General features: G+C 48.9%; 1 protein-coding gene across 14 annotated transcripts in view; it reads left to right on the forward strand.

The window, feature by feature from the left end:
• The window catches only part of KTN1 (kinectin 1), a 118,824-nt gene that overhangs the window by 75,549 nt on the left and 25,306 nt on the right, over positions 1-17,969 (forward strand). For 8 of the 14 annotated variants that reach the window (XM_064147949.1, XM_064148299.1, XM_064148262.1 and 5 more), the window contains 13 exons: positions 766-834; positions 2,365-2,402; positions 4,320-4,410; positions 4,575-4,643; positions 7,057-7,094; positions 7,903-7,993; positions 8,099-8,176; positions 9,045-9,082; positions 10,875-10,965; positions 11,069-11,137; positions 11,567-11,604; positions 13,558-13,648; positions 15,712-15,798. In XM_064147949.1, the coding sequence (XP_064004019.1) occupies positions 766-834; positions 2,365-2,402; positions 4,320-4,410; positions 4,575-4,643; positions 7,057-7,094; positions 7,903-7,993; positions 8,099-8,176; positions 9,045-9,082; positions 10,875-10,965; positions 11,069-11,137; positions 11,567-11,604; positions 13,558-13,648; positions 15,712-15,798 (888 nt within the window). The remainder of the gene's footprint in view (positions 1-765; positions 835-2,364; positions 2,403-4,319; positions 4,411-4,574; positions 4,644-7,056; positions 7,095-7,902; positions 7,994-8,098; positions 8,177-9,044; positions 9,083-10,874; positions 10,966-11,068; positions 11,138-11,566; positions 11,605-13,557; positions 13,649-15,711; positions 15,799-17,969) is intronic. The other 6 variants (XM_064148334.1, XM_064148485.1, XM_064148026.1 and 3 more) reach the window with 3 other exon arrangements.

Consider the following 17,969-nt stretch of genomic DNA (forward strand, 5'->3'; position numbering starts at 1 on the left):
GGGCAGCAGAGCCAATGGCATCCTGGGCTGGCTCAGGAGCAGTGTGGGCAGCAGGACAAGGGAGGTTCTTGTGCCCCTGTGCTCAGCACTGCTCAGGCCACACCTTGAGTGCTGTGTCCAGTTCTGGGCTCCTCAGTTCAAGAGAGATGTTGAGGTGCTGGAAGGTGTTTGGAGAAGGGCAGCAAGGCTGGGGAGGGTCCTGGAGCACAGCCCTGTGAGGAGAGGCTGAGGGAGCTGGGGGTGTGCAGCCTGCAGCAGAGGAGGCTCAGGGCAGAGCTCATTGCTGTCTGCAGCTGCCTGCAGGGAGGCTGTAGCCAGGTGGGGTTGGGCTCTGCTGCCAGGCAAGCAGCACCAGAAGAAGGGGACACAGTCTGGAGTTGTGCCAGGGCAGGTCTAGGCTGGATGTTGTTAGGAAGTTGTTGTCAGAGAGAGTGATTGGCATTGGAATGGGCTGCCCAGGGAGGTGGTGGAGTCTGTGTGGCTGGAGGTGTTCTTGCCAAGCCTGGCTGGGGCACTTAGTGCCATGGTCTGGTTGGTTGGCCAGGGCTGGGTGCTAGGTTGGGCTGGCTGAGCTTGGAGCTCTCTTCTAACCTGCTTGATTCTATGGTTCTGTGACTACTTTGGTGGCTCCAGCTGCTGAAGAGAGGGTCTTTTCCAGGCTTTTCCAAGCCCTTCACTTGTTCTGAAGGGGATTACTCTCCCCTCAAGCTGAGCACCTCCCCCCAGCAGCTGAGTCTTTCACTGTCTCTGTGTCTGCTTTCCAAGGCCCTGCGGACGGAAAATTCATCCTTGAGAAAAGAACTTCAAAGCCTGCAAATTCAGCAGTCAGAGCAGGTAGGACTTTTCATCTCCAACTTTTATTACACCTAAACTGAATCTCAAAGAATCTTGCTGTGGTTGCAAAAGGCAAGGGAAAAAGGCAAAGATGTCTTTGAAGCCTGTTGGGGAAGTGTCCTCTTCTTCTGGTGTTGGTCTTGGAAGCTGACACTTCTGTCAAATGCTTCTTTGCCCAAGTGTCAGAAGTGTGGCAGATGTGAAGGTTCCAATCCAGCAGCAGTTCTGGGTTGCTTTGAGTTTGCCATGCACTGAAGAATTCCCACGGGGTTGGCTTTTGGGTGTGGTTGGGTTTTTTTGACCCAGAAGCCTGGGGCAGCAAGCACAGCTGTTTGGCAGCTCATGCTGCACCAGCTTCATTACACACAGCTGAGCTTTCTAGTGGTGATTGTGCAGCTCTCAGCCCCCTTCTCTGTATGTCTCTGCTCAGTGGCACTGTCAGTTTGGGCATTTCTCAAGTGCACTGGGTACCAGTGGGAAGTGCCTTGCCTTGACCTCCAGCTCTGCCTTTGCAGCTCAGGAGGGCACTTCATAGAACAGTTTGAGTTGGAAGGGGCCTTGAAGATCATTGAGTTCTGGCACCCCTCAATCCAACACCTGCTGCTAGACCAGGTTACTCAAGGCCCCTTTCAGCCTGGCTTTGAACACTTTCAGGCTTGGAGGCTCCACAGCTCCTCTGGGCAACCTGTTCCATTGCCTCACCACCCTCATGGGGAAGAAATTCTTCCTAATGTGTAATCTGAGTGGAACTTCTCCCAGTTTGAAGGCTTTCCCCTTTGTCCTCTCACTCTGTCCTTGGTAAAAAGTCCATCTCCAGCTTTCCTGTAGGCCCCCTTCAAATACTGGGAGGCTGCTCTGAAGTCTCCCTGAAGCCTTCTCCAAGTTGAGCAGCCCCAACTTTCTCAGCTTCTCTTCATGGGAGAGTTGCTCCCAGCCCTCTGATCTCCTTCATGACCCTTTCAGGTCCTGCTCTATAGTTTTGTGTCCTTGTGCTGGGGGTACCAGAGCTGGACCCAGCACTGCAGGTGGAGGTCTCACCAGAGCAGAGAGGTGGAACCCTACCCTTAACTTGCTGCCTATGGATGCAGCCTAGGATACAGGTGGCTTTTTGGGTTGCAGACATCTGCTGCCTCGCTCATGTTGGGCTTCTCTTCAGTCACCACCCACTTAGTTTCCACAAAATAGTTTTTGGAGCAGAACAAGCACAGTACCTGTGGAGAGCTGCATGGTACTGTCAGTCTGAGAAGGTTCAAATGCTGATCCTGATCCCAGGCCTTCCTCTGCTGGTAAAGATGATGCAGGTTTACTTTTGTTTGCCTGGAACTTGCAGCTTGCTTTGTGTTGCTGATTTGCTGGGAACTGGAGACCCACAGCTGATTTTCCCAGGAACAGCCCAATAGATAATCCTTAGGCTGTTGCACCATTTGACCAGTCCCAAAGTGGTCAAGCTCTTCACTCCTCAGCCCTCAACATCTGCAGATCATTGTTCTGCTCTTCTGTTTTTCTCACTTGAAGCTTTGTTTTGGACAGGTTTCATTCCAGTCACTGGTGGAAGAACTCCAGAAAGTGTAAGTAGCTGTGCAAGTTTAATTTCTGGTTGTTACTTCTGTCTATTTCTACACTCTGCAAGTGTTTTGCTGCCCAGAAATGATTTGCTTTTAACTGGTTGGAGTGTGTGTGTGGCAGAAAAGCATTATCACTTTGGAAACACATTGCTTCAGATCACTACCTTCTGAAAACCCAATTGCTTTTCAGCTAAGCAATTAACTTCAGAAGCCCAGCTTTGACCAGACAACCAATTGCTCTCAATTGTCAGTTGTTTTTCTGTACTGGGCACTAAAAGGAATGAGCTTTGTTCACTCTGTGTGTGTGCATTTGAAGTTGATGCTTTGATGGAAAGTCCAGTGAAGGCTGGATTTAAGTGTGTGTTATTTTGGGGATTGTTGGGGTAGAAGTTGGCATTGGAATGGGCTGCCCAGGGAGGTGGTGGAGTTCCTGTCCCTGGAGGTGTTCAAGCAAAGCCTGGATGAGGCACTTAGTGCCATGGTTTGATTGACCAGGTCTGGATGCTAGGTTGGACTGGATGAACTTGGAGGTCTCTTCCAGCCTGGTTGATTCTGTGCTAAGTGCCCATGTGGATGGTTTAGTTAATTAGAAGGTGTTGGGTGCTAGGTTGGACTCTATCTCAAAGGTCTTTTTCCAACCTGGTTAATTCTGTGATATCTTCATTTGACTTTTAAGACAGTAATAGCATCTATTTAGCAAGTGAACTACAGCTTGTTCTGTGTCATTCCATCTTACCTCTCCTATATTTCTACTGCTTGGTCCCTCTGTGGGTGCCAGAGGCTTGTGATGTGCTGGAAGCACAGCTTGTGTGCACTGCTTGGGCAGTGCATTTGTTCATAGAATCAGTCAGGGTTACAGAGTCACAGGATGTTAGGGGTTGGAAGGGACCTGGAAAGATCAATTAGTCCAACCCTGCCACCAGATCAGGATTGCCTGTACTAGATCACAGGAACACATCCAGGCAGGTCTTGAACATCTCCAGGGAGAGTTGCAGCAGATTAATTGGCTTTTGTTTTAAAATCAAAATTCTCTGGGAGGTAAAAAAAAAAACCAACAAACCAAAGAATGCAGCATGAAGCAATACAAAATGTGCAGTATTAGTTTGAATTCTTGTAGCAGGAAACTGTTGCATGTGGGTTTGTGTTGCTGTCAGTGCTTATTGTTATACTTCTTCAGGTGATGGCAGAAAGAGTAAGGATGGAGAGTTGTAAATGAGGATGTAAAGATGTGAGGTTGGAAAGGAGCACAAGGATCATCTAGTTCCAACTCCCCTGCCATGGGCAGGGACACCTCACACTAGAATCATGGAATCAAGCAGGTTGGAAGAGAGCTCCAAGCTCATCCAGTCCAACCTAGCACCCAGCCCTGGCCAGTCAACCAGACCATGGCACTAAGTGCCTCATCCAGGCTTGTCTTGAACATCTCCAGGGATGGTGACTCCACCACCTCCCTGGGCAGCCCATTCCAATGCCAATCATAGGACTCTTAGAATCAGCCAGGTTGGAAGGGACCTTCAAGATCATCCAGTCTAACCTGTCACTCTCTCTGCCAACAACTTCCTCCTAACATCCAGCCTAGACCTCCCCTGCCACAACTTGAGACTCTGTCCCCTTGTTCTCTTGCTGCTTGCCTGGAAGAAGAGTCCAACTCCACCTGGCTACAGCCTCCCTTCAGGGAGTTGTGGACAGCAATGAGATCACACTAGGTTAGGCTGTCCAGGGCCTCATCCACCCTGGCCTTAAACACCTCCAGGGATGGTGCTTCCACCACCTCCCTGAGCAACCCATTCCAGAGTCTCACCAGCCTCATGGTGAGGAACTTCTTCCTAACATCCAGTCTCAATCTACCCATTTCCAGCTTGGTTTCATTCCCCCCAGTCCTATCACTACCTGACAGCCTAAACCTCTGATCTCTTTAAGGATCCACGAGAAGGATGGGAAAATTAAATCAGTGGAAGAACTCCTACAGGCTGAAATCCTTAAAATGGCAAGCAAGGAGAAGACTGTTCAGGTATCCATCTCTGCAATACTCACCTTCTCTTCTGTGTCTATGCTGCTGACTGCCATTTACTTGTTACTGCATGGCATTCTGTAGTGATGAATTTGTAAGCATCCATTCTTGTGGTGTTTTTGTGTTTCCATTGTCCAATCCTGTCTTGTTTTGTCATTGAAAAGGCTTTGACACAGGAAATAGAGGCTCTGAAAGAAGAAGTAGGAAATTCCCAGCTTGAGATGGAAAAACAGGTAAAATACCTTAGTGCCAGAAGTGTGAAACAGCCTTGCCTTGGATGCACTGCTCACTTGTCTCTGTTCTGGTGTCTTATCTTTCACTGGGGAATGTCATTGGCTAAGGGAATTTTTAATAGGAGAGCTCCACTATTCTTAGATACAAAGCCAGAAATCTGTACTGTCACTACAGCTCTTTTCCTTGAAACCACATTCCTCTTGGATGCCTGAGATTTCTGGGGCTGTTAGTATGAATTTCAGCCAAGAATTGCTGTCAAGTAAAAGCATCGTAGCATTACCTCTGCCTGGGCGTCCTGCATGCTGCCCTGCAGCAAATTTGGAACCTTGGGACAGCTTTTTATGCTGGCAGCTTGAAAATCTCAAGTGCTGGAGGTGCTTCTCTTTTTGTTGCCCTTCCTCTGTTGCTAGAACTTCCTGCAAGCCCAAAGAGTATCTGCTTTCTAAGTAAACTGAAGGCTCTTTTCTGTCTGGTGAGCCAATAAAGCTCATCTTGGCAGAGTGAGTTTTCCTCTAGCTCTCAGGAATGCAGCACTGGAGGAGTATTGGCTTTTTTTGGGGCATGCTAGCAGCCAAAACAACAGGAATGCTCCTTAGGGAGCCTCTTCTGCAGGCAGCTTAATCCATCCTGCTGCCAGGAAGCTTGCTTGCTTCTTTGTGTGGGGGGTGTGGGTCGGTTTGGGTGTGTGGTGCTGCTTGTTTGCTTGGTGTGGGTGTTTGTTCTGGTCTGCACTTTATTCTCCTGGTCCTTCAAGCTACATTCCAGCATGTCACCCCCTTTTTCTTCTGTCTTCACTGTAAATGTTTGGTCCTTTTTAGGCAAAGCTTCATGGAATGTGTTGCTGTCTTGGGCTTCTCCTCCATAGCAAATGACCAGGAACTGGGTTATTTCTGTGTGTCTTGCCCTAGAACTGACACAGAACTTAGAACAAAATACAGTTCAGAGTTGTCAGCTCTGAAAAGCTACATGCAAGGAATGCTTGCTCCAGAGGTGCTGTGTTCTGCATCTTTTGGGCTTCTGCAAGCAGAGCAGAGGGTTTTGAGAATGTCTGAAGTTCCTACAGTGCTGTGGTAGAGCACTAAAGGAGCTTGTTCAGGCAGCCTGTATCTGCACAGATAACCAGACAGGCTTCTGCACAAACTTCAAAGGAAATGTTCCCTCTAACTCTTGTTTCTCCAGTCCATAAATTCTCATTTTGAGGCTGCATAACAGAGAACTTAGGTTGCAGAGAATATCTGCATTGGGCAGAGGCCAATGGGATGAGATTGAACAAGGCCAAGTGCAGGGTTCTACACTTTGGCCACAACAACCCCAAGCAGCACTACAGGCTGGGGCCAGAGTGGCTGAGAGCAGGCAGGCAGAGAGGGAGCTGGGGGTGGTGGGAGAGAGGAGCTGAAGAGGAGGCAGCAGTGCCCAGGTGGGCAGCAGAGCCAATGGCATCCTGGGCTGGCTCAGGAGCAGTGTGGGCAGCAGGACAAGGGAGCTTCTTGTGCCCCTGTGCTCAGCACTGCTCAGGCCACACCTTGAGTGCTGAGTCCAGTTCTGGGCTCCTTCATTGCAGAGCTGTTGAGGTGCTGGAAGGTGTTTGGAGAAGGGCAGCAAGGCTGGGGAGGGGCCTGGAGCAGAGCCCTGTGAGGAGAGGCTGAGGGAGCTGGGGGTGTGCAGCCTGCAGCAGAGGAGGCTCAGGGCAGAGCTCATTGCTGTCTGCAGCTGCCTGCAGGGAGGCTGTAGCCAGGTGGGGTTGGGCTCTGCTGCCAGGCAAGCAGCACCAGAAGAAGGGGACACAGTCTCAAGCTGTGGCTGGGAAGGTCTAGGCTGGATGTTGTTAGGAAGTTGTTGTCAGAGAGAGTGACTGGCACTGGAATGGGCTGCCCAGGGAGGTGGTGCAGTCACCATCCCTAGAGGTGTTGAAGCCAAGCCTGGCTGGGGCACTTAGTGCCATGGTCTGGTTGGTTGGCCAGGGCTGGGTGCTAGGTTGGGCTGGCTGAGCTTGGAGCTCTCTTCCCACCTGCTTGGTTCTATGATCTAAAAAGCATTTGCTTGCAGACAGGTCCATGTAACCAGGAGCAATCTCTAATGCTAGCTGCAATTATTGCCAGTGAGGTGGTTGTTCTTTCTTTGCCTCTCCTGGTGGCAGTGTGCTCCAGTGGACCTGCTTGTGTTCCCATTTGCACTGCTGCCTCCTCTGGGAGTCACAGTTTCCATTTGCAGAAGGTAAAGAGTGGAGGCACTTGGCTTCCCTGAGTTTATTTTCCCACCCAACCCAGGTGTCTGCTTGTTCACACAGACTGTAACAGCTAAAGCCTCTCTGAATCAGGGCTGGTGGCTTTCCCCCCTGTTTCTCTCTGGAAGAGCTTGTAGCATTTGTCTCTTCTCTGTGCACTGAACTCAAGTAGTGGTTTGTTTTTTTAGGTGTCAATTACATCACAAGTCAAAGAACTTCAGACTCTGTAAGTACATTTCTTAGCATGTCTCATCTGCCCTCTCTACCTCTTGCTTCCCTGCTCCAGTCTGGCTTGAAGTGTTCTTGCCTGGTGTCTGCTTTGTGCATGAAGTCATCCAGGCTGTTAACACTGGTCTTAGCAGTTGTGTGTCCTTGCTAGTAACACCTGCTTCTGTCTGAAATAGAAAACAAGATGAAGTGCTCCATGGCTTTATGAATCTTACTTCAACTACAAGGGGTTAAATTCAAGTCAGGATAGAAGGACATAGGCACTGTGGCAAACGATTTGGGAAGGAGAAGCTTCTTTGCTTTGAGAGGGTGCCAGAGCCATGGAGCAGGCTGCCCAGAGAGGTTGTGATCTCCAGGGAGATCCTAGACCTGCCTGCACATGATCCTGGGCAACCTGTTCTCAGTGACCCTCTTTTATCAGGGAACTTGGACTAGGTTGATCTCCTGGGGTCCCTTCCACTGTTCTGGAATTGTGTACTAGCTGTGCAGTGGAGAACTGAGCCACCCTTGTGTCCCCACGCAGGGAGGGGAAGGGAGGTATTTTTGGATGAGGAGAGCTTGTGAGTGAGATCCCTGCAATGTGTGTCAGCTCAGGATCTGTCTGCTCTCACTTAATGAGCAGACAAATTGATCAAGGGCATCTCTTGCTAACCTAGGCTGAAGAGGAAGTGTGGGCACAAACTGCAGTGGGTGCAGACTGTGCCTGTGCTCAGAGAGGCTGCTTGCGTCCTGTGCTGCCAAGCGTGGGGTGCCTCTTTCTCAGGTAAATAAGAGTAGGGGTTTAAGCTGTGTGTTCAATGCTGCAGGCTGAAGGGGAAGGAGAAGCAGGTGAAAACCATGGAGGCCTTACTGGAAGAGAAGGAGAAGGAAATTGTTAAGAATGGAGAATGGCTGCAGGTAAGCTCCGTTGGTACTGCGGAGGGAGAGAAGTTCCGCTGCGGTAGTTCTGGCTGTGGACAAGGTACATTTACTGTTCTGAGCTTGCTTTCTTTTCCTCCAAAGGGTCAGAAGGATACAATTGCACAGCTAACCAGTAAAGTTCAGGAGTTAGAACAACAGAACCTCCAACAGCTCCAGCAGGTATGGCCTGCAGGGTGGATGTGGCTTGGGAGTGCTGTTCAGTTGAACTGGAAGATGCTGTTTTAATCCTCTGCCGTTCACGAAGGGTTTGCATTGGCACAACACAGGAGAGCTGTTTTAAATGATACTTGACTAAACTGGTAGTCTGCAGTGCAGAGGGCCCACTGGTTAAGCTCTGTCAATCCCAAACAGGTTTTACATGGATAACAAGTTGTGAAAGCTTTTCTTTAGCCTGGATGATAACTGTGCTAAATGACTTGCTTTGTTGGTCTGAAACCTTTGAAGCTCACAGACAGAGTCAGAGCTGTGTGGTAGGAACCTCCTTGCCAGGCTGAGGAGGTGTCTCTGTAAGGCTGTGGTCCTAGAGGAGCTCTTGCTGCTGATCTTGAAGTGGCCAGGCCTTGCTGTGATTCCTTCCTGCCTTGGCCTGATGCAGAGATTACAACTGGTTGGAATATTTGAGTTTTGATTTCCTGCACTGGACTTGAGAACTGGCAGGTGGACATCCTTGGAGCCAGGTGTGACTTCATGGGAGAATTTTTCCAGTAAGGCATTATTGTAGCCCAGTCTGGATTTTTGTTGATGATAAAGGTGAGAAACTGAGTTGCACTCTTGGGGTGGGTGTCTAGGCAAGGGAAGGGTGGAATGGAGACAGATTGGCTGGTGTAAAGTTTGGGCTGCTTGGTGTAGGATATGCTTCTGTAATCCTTTGTGTGTTTAGATATTCTTTGGGGCAGCAGTGCAAAAACTGTTGGCATTTCTTACTCTTGCAAGCTGTGTGGTGCCCTTGGTTGTGCAAAGAGTTGATGCTAGTTTGAAAGCTTTGCTGTGCCATCAAACCAAGACTGGAAATCGCTTCTTTTTCCAGGTACCTGCTGCATCCCAAGTGCAGAACCTGGAGAGCCTGTGAGTATGCTTGATAGCACTTCCTCAAGCACTTGCTGATAATGTGTGTTCAGGGTTGGCATTTGTCTTAAACTGGATGGTATGAGCTGTGTTCAGGAGTTTAATGGAATGGGCTTTGCTGAAATAGTGCTGATGGACATACCCCAGCCAGCCTGTCTGCTGCTCTGTGCATTCCTGACTTGGACTGCTCATGCAGGGACAGTAAGTGATGGCCCAGAGCTCCACTAGCCAATGAAATTGCTGCTGCTTGTGTCTGGTGATAATTTCTCCTCCTGTTTAGCATGTTTTTAAGAGTGTGGGTTTAAGTGCCTGTGGCTGAGTCTGTACAAGCAAAGAACAAGTACAGGTTGCCATTTTCAGTCTGGGATGCAGTAGATGGGCTGGGTGCTAGGTTGGACTGGATGATCTTCAAGGTCTCTTCCAACCTGGTTGATTCTATGATTCTATGTTATATGGAGAAACACTGCCAGATTTCCCTGTCTTGGCTCTGCTTTGTCTGTCTGTTGGAACTCAGAGGTTGTGTTTGACTCTTCCAAAAAGGGCTCTGTTTTCAGTACAGCTCTTCTAATGTGCTGCCCTCCCAGCAGAGCTCCTGTATAACTGGCATTTGGTACCTAAGGCACCTTTAGGAGTGTGTCTCTGGCACCTTCAGAGCCAGATGCTTACAAGATTTGCTCAGGTGATCAGTTGCTTCTCTTCCACTTGGGCTCTGAGTGCTGTGGAGGTCAGCTGTGACTAAATGTCAGTGTCTGACCTGTGGAATGACTAGCCTGCATCAGGCTGTTCTTAAGCAGGTAAGTGTTTGCATACATGTTGTTGCAGCTGGCATGTATTTTTGTTAGCTTCCTTGGTTTGGAGCCATAGTGTAGTAGTTTTCCTCTGTGTGTGCTTTCCTTTTGGCTGATTGCTTCTATAATGCACAAAACTTGTCCTCTGCTGCTGAAAACTGTCCCAGCTACACTGTCTCTTAGCATATGGCATGATGGGATGAGATTGAACAAGGCCAAGTGCAGGGTTCTGCACTTTGGCCACAGCAACCCCAAGCAGCACTTGGGGCTGGGGCCAGAGTGGCTGGGAGCAGGCAGGCAGAGAGGGAGCTGGGGGTGCTGGTAGATAGTAGGCTGAAGCTGAGGCAGCAGTGCCCAGGTGGGCAGCAGAGCCAATGGCATCCTGGGCTGGCTCAGGAGCAGTGTGGGCAGCAGGACAAGGGAGGTTCTTGTGCCCCTGTGCTCAGCACTGCTCAGGCCACCCCTGGAGTGCTGTGTCCAGTTCTGGGCTCCTGAATTGCAGAGAGCTGTTGAGGTGCTGGAAGGTGTTTGTAGAAGGGCAGCAAGGGTGGGGAGGGGCCTGGAGCAGAGCCCTGTGAGGAGAGGCTGAGGGAGCTGGGGGTGTGCAGCCTGCAGCAGAGGAGGCTCAGGGCAGAGCTCATTGCTGCCTGCAGGGAGGCTGTAGCCAGGTGGGGTTGGGCTCTGCTGCCAGGCAAGCAGCACCAGAAGAAGGGGACAGAGTCTGGAGTTGTGGCAGGGCAGGTCTAGGCTGGATGTTGTTAGGAAGTTGTCGTCAGAGAGAGTGATTGGCATTGGAATGGGCTGCCCAGGGAGGTGGTGGAGTCTCTGTGGCTGGAGGTGTTGAAGCCAAGCCTGGCTGGGGCACTTAGTGCCATGGTCTGGTTGCCTGGCCAGGGCTGGGTGCTAGGTTGGACTGGCTGAGCTTGGAGCTCTCTTCCAACCTGCTTGATTCTATGAAATTCTAACCCTTTCCCCACCCTTTACTTTCTAAATCATCTGTGCAGATTGAAAGAGGAAGAAGAGCAAATGAAGAAGCTGAAAGCTGTAGTGGAGGAAAAAGAGAGAGAGATTGCAAGCCAAATCAAACAGCTGCAGGTAAAGTTCAGCTGGAAGTGCCTTGTGCTGTAAGCAGTGTGTCTGTTCTGAGCGTGTACTGAAACGTGTAGGTGGACATCTCTTGTCTTTTGTCTTTCAACAGGATGTACAAAAGGAAAATGAATCTCTAAAAGTTCAAGTTCAAGAATTGAAGCAGGAGAATTCCCAACAGGTACAGCTTCCAATTGCAGTGTTGCAGGCTGAAGTCAAGGGGGGGATGCTTATAGTTTGTATGAATGGCATGGAAATTAGGAGTGGTATTGGCTCTGCAAATCCCAGGCCAGCTTCAGGTTTGGATCCCACCAATCCAGCTCTTCTGGCTGTTGCTTAGCTGGTCTTGCTTCCCTTTGTCATGTGAATTTGTAACCTTGGGCTCTTCCTCAAGCCTGCTGTGTTCTTGTCTGGCTTTCCACCCCTGCCTTTACATGCTGCAGCAGCACCAGTGTTATTCTGGCCAAAGCAGGCTGGACAGGACTCCCTTGAAGGCTGAGAGTGCAGCTGCTTAGTGTTGCAGCAGTGGCTGGTTACCAAGGCAGGCCATGTCCTCTGCACCAGTCTTTGCTGCTGATCTGCTCCTAATGAGTTTCTGATCTGTTTGTAGGCATCTTTGGCTGTCCAAAGTGAGGAGCTTCTGCAAGTGTGAGTACTGCCAGGAGTCAAATGCAATATAGATAAGTGCTGAATTCTGCTTGCTGCTCAGGAAATGTAAAAGCTGAAATAAAAGCACCTGTACATTGTCAGCATGTGACAAGGGTCCAGTGTTTGGGGAGAAAAAGGGAAATCTTTACTATCTAATAAAACTGGAGATGATGCTCAGGTGCAGTCTTCTGCAGGCAGTGCTTGCAGTGTGTTGTGCCCATGACATAAGCTGCGGTCGATTCATTTTATGTGCATGCCAGCTCAGATGTGTGTGTGAGGAGTTTAAATGTTGATGCTTCAAGCAAAAGTGACAAGCTTTTTTCCCTTGGAACTTCAGTTTAGTAGAGGATTTGCTCATATTATAAAGTTGCCTGGTGGAAATTTCTTCCCAGGGTAAAAAAACATCTCAGGAGGGGTAGAAGTGTGCTGTGATGTTGAGCCGAAGCCCACTACAGAACCACGTGGAAGCCAATGCCATGCCAGCTTACATTGTGCTGCACAGATTGCCACTGTTGTGCATTTTTGGCTGGCTGAATGATTTTTCTTTGAGGTTAAATGACTTCATAAATGGTGGATCAGGTATTTGAGAAGGAAATATCCAGCAGGCAGTGCCTGTTTGGTGTTGTAACAGCGTGGGCTGGCAGAGACGTGTACTTGTCTAATGTGTTGACTTTCTGTGGCCTTGATGAACGTGTGCAGATGCCTGTTGTAGGCAGACAGCTTTACAGTGGGCTTGGGTCTGGCAGCCTGCAGCTCACAGAGAAATAGGAGGCAAATGGTACTGCCAAGTCAGTGAGAGCAGTGTTTCAGAGAGTGTTGCTGGAAGGATCAGTGCTGGGCCCAGTCCTGTTCAATATCTTTATTGATGATCTGGGCGAGGGGATTGAGTCCAGCATCAGTAAGTTTGCAGATGACACCAAGCTAGGAGCAGCTGTGGAGCTGTTGGAGGGTAGGAGAGCCATGCAGAGGGACCTGGCCAGGCTGGATGGGTGGGCAGAGGCCAATGGGATGAGATTGAACAAGTCCAAGTTGCAGGGTTCTGCACTTTGGCCGCAACAGCCCCAAGCAACACTACAGGCTGGGGCCAGAGTGGCTGAGAGCAGCCAGGCAGAGAGGGAGCTGGGGGTGCTGGGAGAGAGGAGCTGAAGCTGAGGCAGCAGTGCCCAGGTGGGCAGCAGAGCCAATGGCATCCTGGGCTGGCTCAGGAGCAGTGTGGGCAGCAGGACAAGGGAGGTTCTTGTGCCCCTGTGCTCAGCACTGCTCAGGCCACCCCTTGAGTGCTGTGTCCAGTTCTGGGCCCCTCAATTCAAGAGAGCTGTTGAGGTGCTGGAAGGTGTTTGGAGCAGGGCAGTAATGCTGGTGAGGGGCCTGGAGCAGAGCCCTGTGAGGAGAGGCTGAGGGAGCTGGGGGTGTGCAGCCTGCAGCAGAGGAGGCTCAGGGCAGAGCTCATTGCTGTCTGCAGCTGCCTGCAGGGAGGCTGTAGCCAGGTGGGGTTGGGCTCTGCTGCCAGGAAAGCAGCAAGAGAAGAAGGGGACAGAGTCTGGAGTTGTGCCAGGGGAGGTCTAGGCTGGATGTTGTTAGGAAGTTGTTGTCAGAGAGAGTGATTGGCATTGGAATGGGCTGCCCAGGGAGGTGGTGGAGTCTGTGTGGCTGGAGGTGTTGAAGCCAAGCCTGGCTGGGGCACTTAGTGCCATGGTCTGGTTGGTTGGGCAGGGCTGGGTGCTAGGTTGGGCTGGCTGAGCTTGGAGGTCTCTTCCAACCTGGCTGATTCTAGGATTCTAAGGAGATGTCAGTGTATGCAGTTTAATTAGAAGGGTTAGGTGATAGGTTGGACTTGATGTATCATCTCAGAGGTCTTTTCCAACCTGGTTGATTCTGTGATACGATGTCAGTGCTTCAGTGGATTTTCTGTCGTGGCTCCTGACTTGCTTATGATTCTTTCTGCCCCTTCAGGGTTGCAGGGAAGGAGAAGGAAATTGCCAATCTCCAAAGCGAGCTCGCCTCTCAGAGAAGTGCTTTTGAGCAACAGAGGAAAAAGAACAACGTAAGGAAATCCTCCCCCCACCTCCTTAAAAAAGAACCCCACAAACACAACAAGCAAAACCCCTAACAAACAACCCCCCCCCAAAAAATACCCTCACACAACCAACAAACAAAGCCCAAAGAACAGCCAGCCCTGTGTGCACAGACTCCTCAGTGCCTAGAGCATTCTGCTGGGAACATGTTTCTGACAGTTGCCTGCCATGTTGGCCTCTTCCCTGCTCTTGGGGGTGACTCAAGGTAGCTTCACTGCTCCAAGTCTTGTCACCTCGGTGACAAATTGCTCATTTGATGAGAGGGAGGAGACTTGCTGGCTGCAGCAAGTTCTGACTTGAATTCAAGCCCTGACAGCCCTGCTCAGATACATGTCCTTTGCCAAGAGAAGAAGAGGGCATGTGGGAGAATGAAGGGAGCTGCTCTGAATTATGGCCCTTGGAAGAGCACATGAAATGTTACCTCCAGATCTGACTCTTCCTGTTCCTAAAAGTGACTAATCCTGATCTGAAGGAGGTGGAGTGAAGCCTTCCTTTACAGGAGATGCTGATGGTGCAGATAGGTTGGACTGGATGATCTTGGAGGTCTCTTCCAACCTGGTTGATTCTATGAAAGTAAGGATTGTATCTTTGCATCACAGGTCTGTGAAGTTACCTCCTTGCAATATTTAACTTGTGAAGGGCAAGGGAATGGCATCATCTAAGTGATGATGAAGAGAAGTGTTAAAATACAGGGGGTTTAGCTCACTTGTCTCCTCTTGGTAGCCTGTAAAATCCAATGAATACCATGCAATAAGCTTTATCACTTTAACATAAAGATGATGCACAAGTAAAATACTGAGTGTGTGAGCTGTTGGGCAAATAATGTTGCTTAAGCACTGAAATGAAGTAAAAGAAGGAAGTGGTTGGGTAATCTTGGAAGACAAATGAGCTGGGAAGGTAGAACGTGCATGCCTGCTTCCTGGGGAGTTGTAAGGTCTAAGTACCCTTCCTAGTGCAGGCAGCAATCTGGCTGCTGCTAAAGGCAGACCATGCCTGTAGGTCCCAGCTTTCCACACTGCAATTTTGATACAGTTTTATTGTGGTGTTATGTCCTGTGAAGCAGCCCTTAGGGTAGCAGGCAAGTAGCAGTGGTACAGTAGAAGCCAGTGTGGGTCTGTGCTAGGATCCTGCTGTCACTTTGTGTGGTGCATTCACAAAGCAGCCTGTCAGAAACAGCTCTTACCTGATTGCTCTGGGGCTTGAAAACAGCGAATACATCCAAATCCTAAGAACCATAATCTGCTCCCACCATCCTCCTAGACAAGAGCTGTGAGGCTCTTTTCAGAAGAGCTCTCAGCCTCCTAAGTGAGCCTGCACGTTGACATCTTGTGGAGTGTGTGTTTGACCTCGCCAAGAAAGGCGCAGCAGCGCAGTGGTGTTTCCATGCGATTCCCAAAGCCTCCCAGCAGGGCTGGTGAGCAGCAGATCAGTGTTCTCTCAGTGCAGTGGAGAGAGCTGCTTGGCTAAACGCTGCAAACCAAGGCCCTGAACTTTGTGTTTCTAAACCCAGCCATGGCTTAATAGGTTTGGGCTGAGCCCCAAGGATTTGCGCAGCTCGATCTGGTTGCGACATCAGCGGCATAAAGGCTCACACCTCCATCTGCACTCGGGTCCATGCTGGGGTCTGCAATGCCACATGCCTAACACTCTGTTCTGTGATCTGTGGTTTGGTGTCTGTGTTCCTCACTACTTTTGGAAACTTCCCTCTTTTCTTCTTACAAGTGCAGTCAAAGTGTGGGGTTGCTGTAGCGATCTGCTCTGCAGTAACGCTTGGGTCAGGCTAGGAGATGGGGGCAGGTTGAACAGAAATTGGCACTTCCCCTCCCCCTACCCCCCTTTTGAATTCAAACTCTTTGAACATCAGACTTGTTTTTTGCCCAGTGTATCTCATCTCAACCCAGCAAAATCATCTTGCACTAACCAGCATTTAAATGCAAATGGTGAGGCTGAATGCAGATATGTCTCTGAAGTAGAAGCAGAACAAGTTTTGAGTATTGGCTGAACTGAAATCATTCTTTCTAAAAATGATTAGGACCTTCGGGAGAAAAACTGGGAAGCAATGGAAGCATTGGCATCAACTGAAAAATTGCTGCAGGACAGAGTGAACAAGACTGCCAAGGTTGTAATGTTAACTGCTAGAAACGATGCGTTGAGCTAGAAAGAGATCTGCAGCTGGTTTCTGAAATGAAACGGAGGAGCTGAACTTTAACTGCAGTTTAAATGTGGCCATTCATATTCTCTCACCTCTACTCCTTCCTCTGGGCTTTAGGTTTCTTTTGTTATGATGATTTTTATCCTTGCTTTGTGGGCATGCTGGCTTTTTTTGTTTGTTTCTGTTTGCATAATTGTTGTTGTGGACCTTTTGTTCCTTGTGGGGAGCTGTGGAGTGGAAACTGCTGGTGGGCAACCTGCTTTTATCTACTGGGCTTTGATGTGCTTTGAAAGTTCAGTTCAATAATGGAGGTGGTCAAAAAAAGCCTGGATGAGGCACTTAGTGCCATGGTCTGGTTGGTTGGATAGACCTGGGTGACAGGTTGGACTGGCTGAGCTTGGAGGTCTTTGCCAACCTGGTTGATTCTATTGGACTCAGGAAGACCTAGAATTAGATCATTTGTCATGGAGGTCTCTTCCAACCTGGTTAATTCTGTTTGACTCATGAAGACCTGGAATTAGATCATTGATCTTGGAGGTCTCTTCCAACCTGGCTCATTCTATTGGACTCACAAAGACCTGGAATTAGATCATTGATCTTGGAGGTCTTTTCCAACCTAGTTAATTCTATGATTCCATTGGACTCAGGAAGACCTAGAATTAAATCATTGATCATGGAGGTCTATTCCAACCTGGCTGATTCTATTGGACTCATGAAGACCTAGAATTAGATCATTGATCATGGAGATCTCTTCCAACCTGCCTGATTCCATTGGACTCACAAAGACCTAGAATTAGATCATTGATCTTGGAGGTCTCTTCCAACCTGCCTGATTCCATTGGACTCATGAAGACCTAGAATTAGATCATTGATCGTGGAGGTCTCTTCCAACCTGGTTAATGCTGTTTGACTCATGAAGACCTAGAATTAAATCATTGATCATGGAGGTCTCTTCCAACCTGGTTAATTCTGTTTGATTCATGAAGACCTAGAATTAGATCATTGATCTTCGAGGTCTCTTCCAACCTGGTTAATTCTGTTTGACTCATGAAGACCTAGAATTAGATCATTGATCATGGAGGTCTCTTCCAACCTGGTTAATTCTGTTTGACTCATGAAGACCTGGAATTAGATCATTGATCTTGGAGGTCTCTTCCAACCTGGCTCATTCTATTGGACTCACAAAGACCTGGAATTAGATCATTGATCTTGGAGGTCTTTTCCAACCTAGTTAATTCTATGATTCCATTGGACTCAGGAAGACCTAGAATTAAATCATTGATCATGGAGGTCTCTTCCAACCTGCCTGATTCCATTGGACTCACAAAGACCTGGAATTAGATCATTGATCTTGGAGGTCTCTTGCAACCTAGTTGATTCTATTGGACTCATGAAGACCTAGAATTAGATCATTGATCTTAGAGGTATCTTCCAACCTGGTTGATTCTATTGGACTCATGAAGACCTGGAATTAGATCATTGATCTTGGAGGTCTCTTTCAACCTGGTTGATTCTATGACTATTGAAAAACCTGGGAACCTCTCAGGAAAACTGTGTCAACCACAGCTGTGAAGTTCCTTCTTGAAAGCACACAAAGCTTGACAGGTCCTCTCAGAACTACTGTTCAAAGTAATGCAGGCTGTGAGTAGTTCTGAGAAGAGCTTGGATGTCCTCTGAGCCTCATTTGGTGTTAATTGTCACTATGCAGTTGGAAAAGAAAAAAATGACCAAAAAAATGATGACAAAAAACCCAACAAAATCCAACAAACAAAACCAAACTCCAAGCAAAACCAACCAACCCAAAAAAACCAACCCAAGCAAACCCCCACACCCTGCAAAACCGTGAATGAAACCACCAAAAAACCCCCAAACCCTGACCAAAAAGCATCAGAAGTCTTTAAAAACAAGAAATGAGGTAGCTGGAAGCAGAGGTGCTCCTGGTGGGATTGTGTGGCTGTGTTTTAGAGGTGTCTCTGCTTTGCCTGGAAGAGCAGAGGTGGTCCTGGTGGGTTTGTGTCTGTGTTCTAGAGGTGTCTCTGCTCTTTGCTCAGCCCCACGTTCAGAGCTGTTGTGTACCTGCTTTTGCTGTGTGCCTAACACTTGCCTGCTTTCTCTTGCAGTCTGAAGACTTCACCAAA

The sequence above is a fragment of the Pogoniulus pusillus genome, chromosome 1, assembly GCF_015220805.1.
Source record: "Pogoniulus pusillus isolate bPogPus1 chromosome 1, bPogPus1.pri, whole genome shotgun sequence".
Classification (NCBI taxonomy): domain Eukaryota; kingdom Metazoa; phylum Chordata; class Aves; order Piciformes; family Lybiidae; genus Pogoniulus; species Pogoniulus pusillus.